We start from the raw sequence: 1,193 nt of genomic DNA, 5'->3' as shown, positions 1-1,193 counted from the left end.
GGTTAGCCTTTGTAAGGTGACCATCTATGGATAAAATGGGTTAGCCACGTTTATATCAAGCAACAGGATTGGAATAGCTACCAACCTACTATGAACTCAAGTCGGACATGGAGACAAATTTGCAAAGTCAAAGATCGATTAAAGGGGGTATGTGAATGGGACCTGGGGATCTAATAATGGGAGATATACTATGGCTATAGGATATCAATGGCTCATGGGAGACCCCGAGAAGAAGATCTGGTACCATGTGGTCCGAATAGGTTGGCTTTACCTAAGCACAATTTCATTGCCTGGTTATATGCTAAGGATAGACTCTTGATTAAGGATAGATTGATCAAGCATGGGCTACTTATTGACGGGAACTGTGATATCTGTAGTAACGCTATTGAGACAAGTGAACATCTGTTCTTCTTATGCTCTTTCAGTAACAGATGCTTGCAGGGGATAGGGGACTGGCTGGGTGTGGACATACCTGAGCATGGTACTCTGGACTGGTGCAGGAAGCTTAAAATGAAATCCTTGATGAAGAAGCAGCTGATCATAGCTGCAATCTTGGCTCTGTACTACCACGTCTGGTGGGTCAGGAATAAATGCAGGAAGGAAATGGTGCTACCTCACCCGCAGTCATCATAGGGCGGGTTCAACGGCTCATCCGTTCCGTGGGTAATCGTAAATTATGGAATACTAAGCATAGAGTAGATAGTGAATGGTGTACTAAAGTTGATATTAGAATGCAGTAGTGAGTTATAGCTGACTGACATCCATGTGATGTGGTTGTGCTTCCTTGTAAAACAATGGTGCTGTACTTAATTGTCCTAAAAAATCTAATAAAGAAATTAACATTTCACCAAAAAAAGCATCACTTTGTTCGATAATTATTGTTACCACATAGAACAACTAATGTTACTACAAAGTGTAACTAGTGCTGTATATATGTTCGTCTATGTGGGGCTCGAACCCACACCATGTGCAATAACACATTGCTCTACCTTTTGAGCTAATAGACGACAATGGCCAAATCCGATATGAAAGTAGACAAATAACAACTTATACTCGTAGATAATGTCATAAGTCCTCGCATTTGGACCAATACCACATCTCCTCATTTCATCTACCATCCAAAATGCCTCATCAAACCTCATCGACCAACAATACGACCCAACAACAGCATTGCAGGTCGGTATTTCGGGCAC

The 1,193-nt window shown here is 41.6% G+C and overlaps 1 protein-coding gene across 1 annotated transcript; it reads left to right on the top strand.

The window, feature by feature from the left end:
* Positions 1–207: 207 nt before the first annotated feature.
* On the top strand, positions 208–633 carry LOC141637246 (uncharacterized). The gene has a single exon (XM_074446810.1). It carries the CDS (start codon positions 208–210, stop codon positions 631–633), a length of 426 nt encoding a protein of 141 aa, XP_074302911.1.
* Positions 634–1,193: the final 560 nt, after the last annotated feature.

The sequence above is a fragment of the Silene latifolia genome, unplaced genomic scaffold (assembly GCF_048544455.1).
Source record: "Silene latifolia isolate original U9 population unplaced genomic scaffold, ASM4854445v1 chrun_scaffold_16, whole genome shotgun sequence".
Taxonomy (NCBI): Eukaryota; Viridiplantae; Streptophyta; class Magnoliopsida; order Caryophyllales; family Caryophyllaceae; genus Silene; species Silene latifolia.
Note: the sequence above shows the minus strand (reverse complement) of the source record. Positions and strands in the feature narration are given on the sequence as shown.

Coding starts and splice junctions, on each gene's coding strand:
- LOC141637246 (XM_074446810.1), top strand. CDS start 208: ATGGCTCATGGGAGACCCCGAGAAGAAGATCTGGTACCATGTGGTCCG.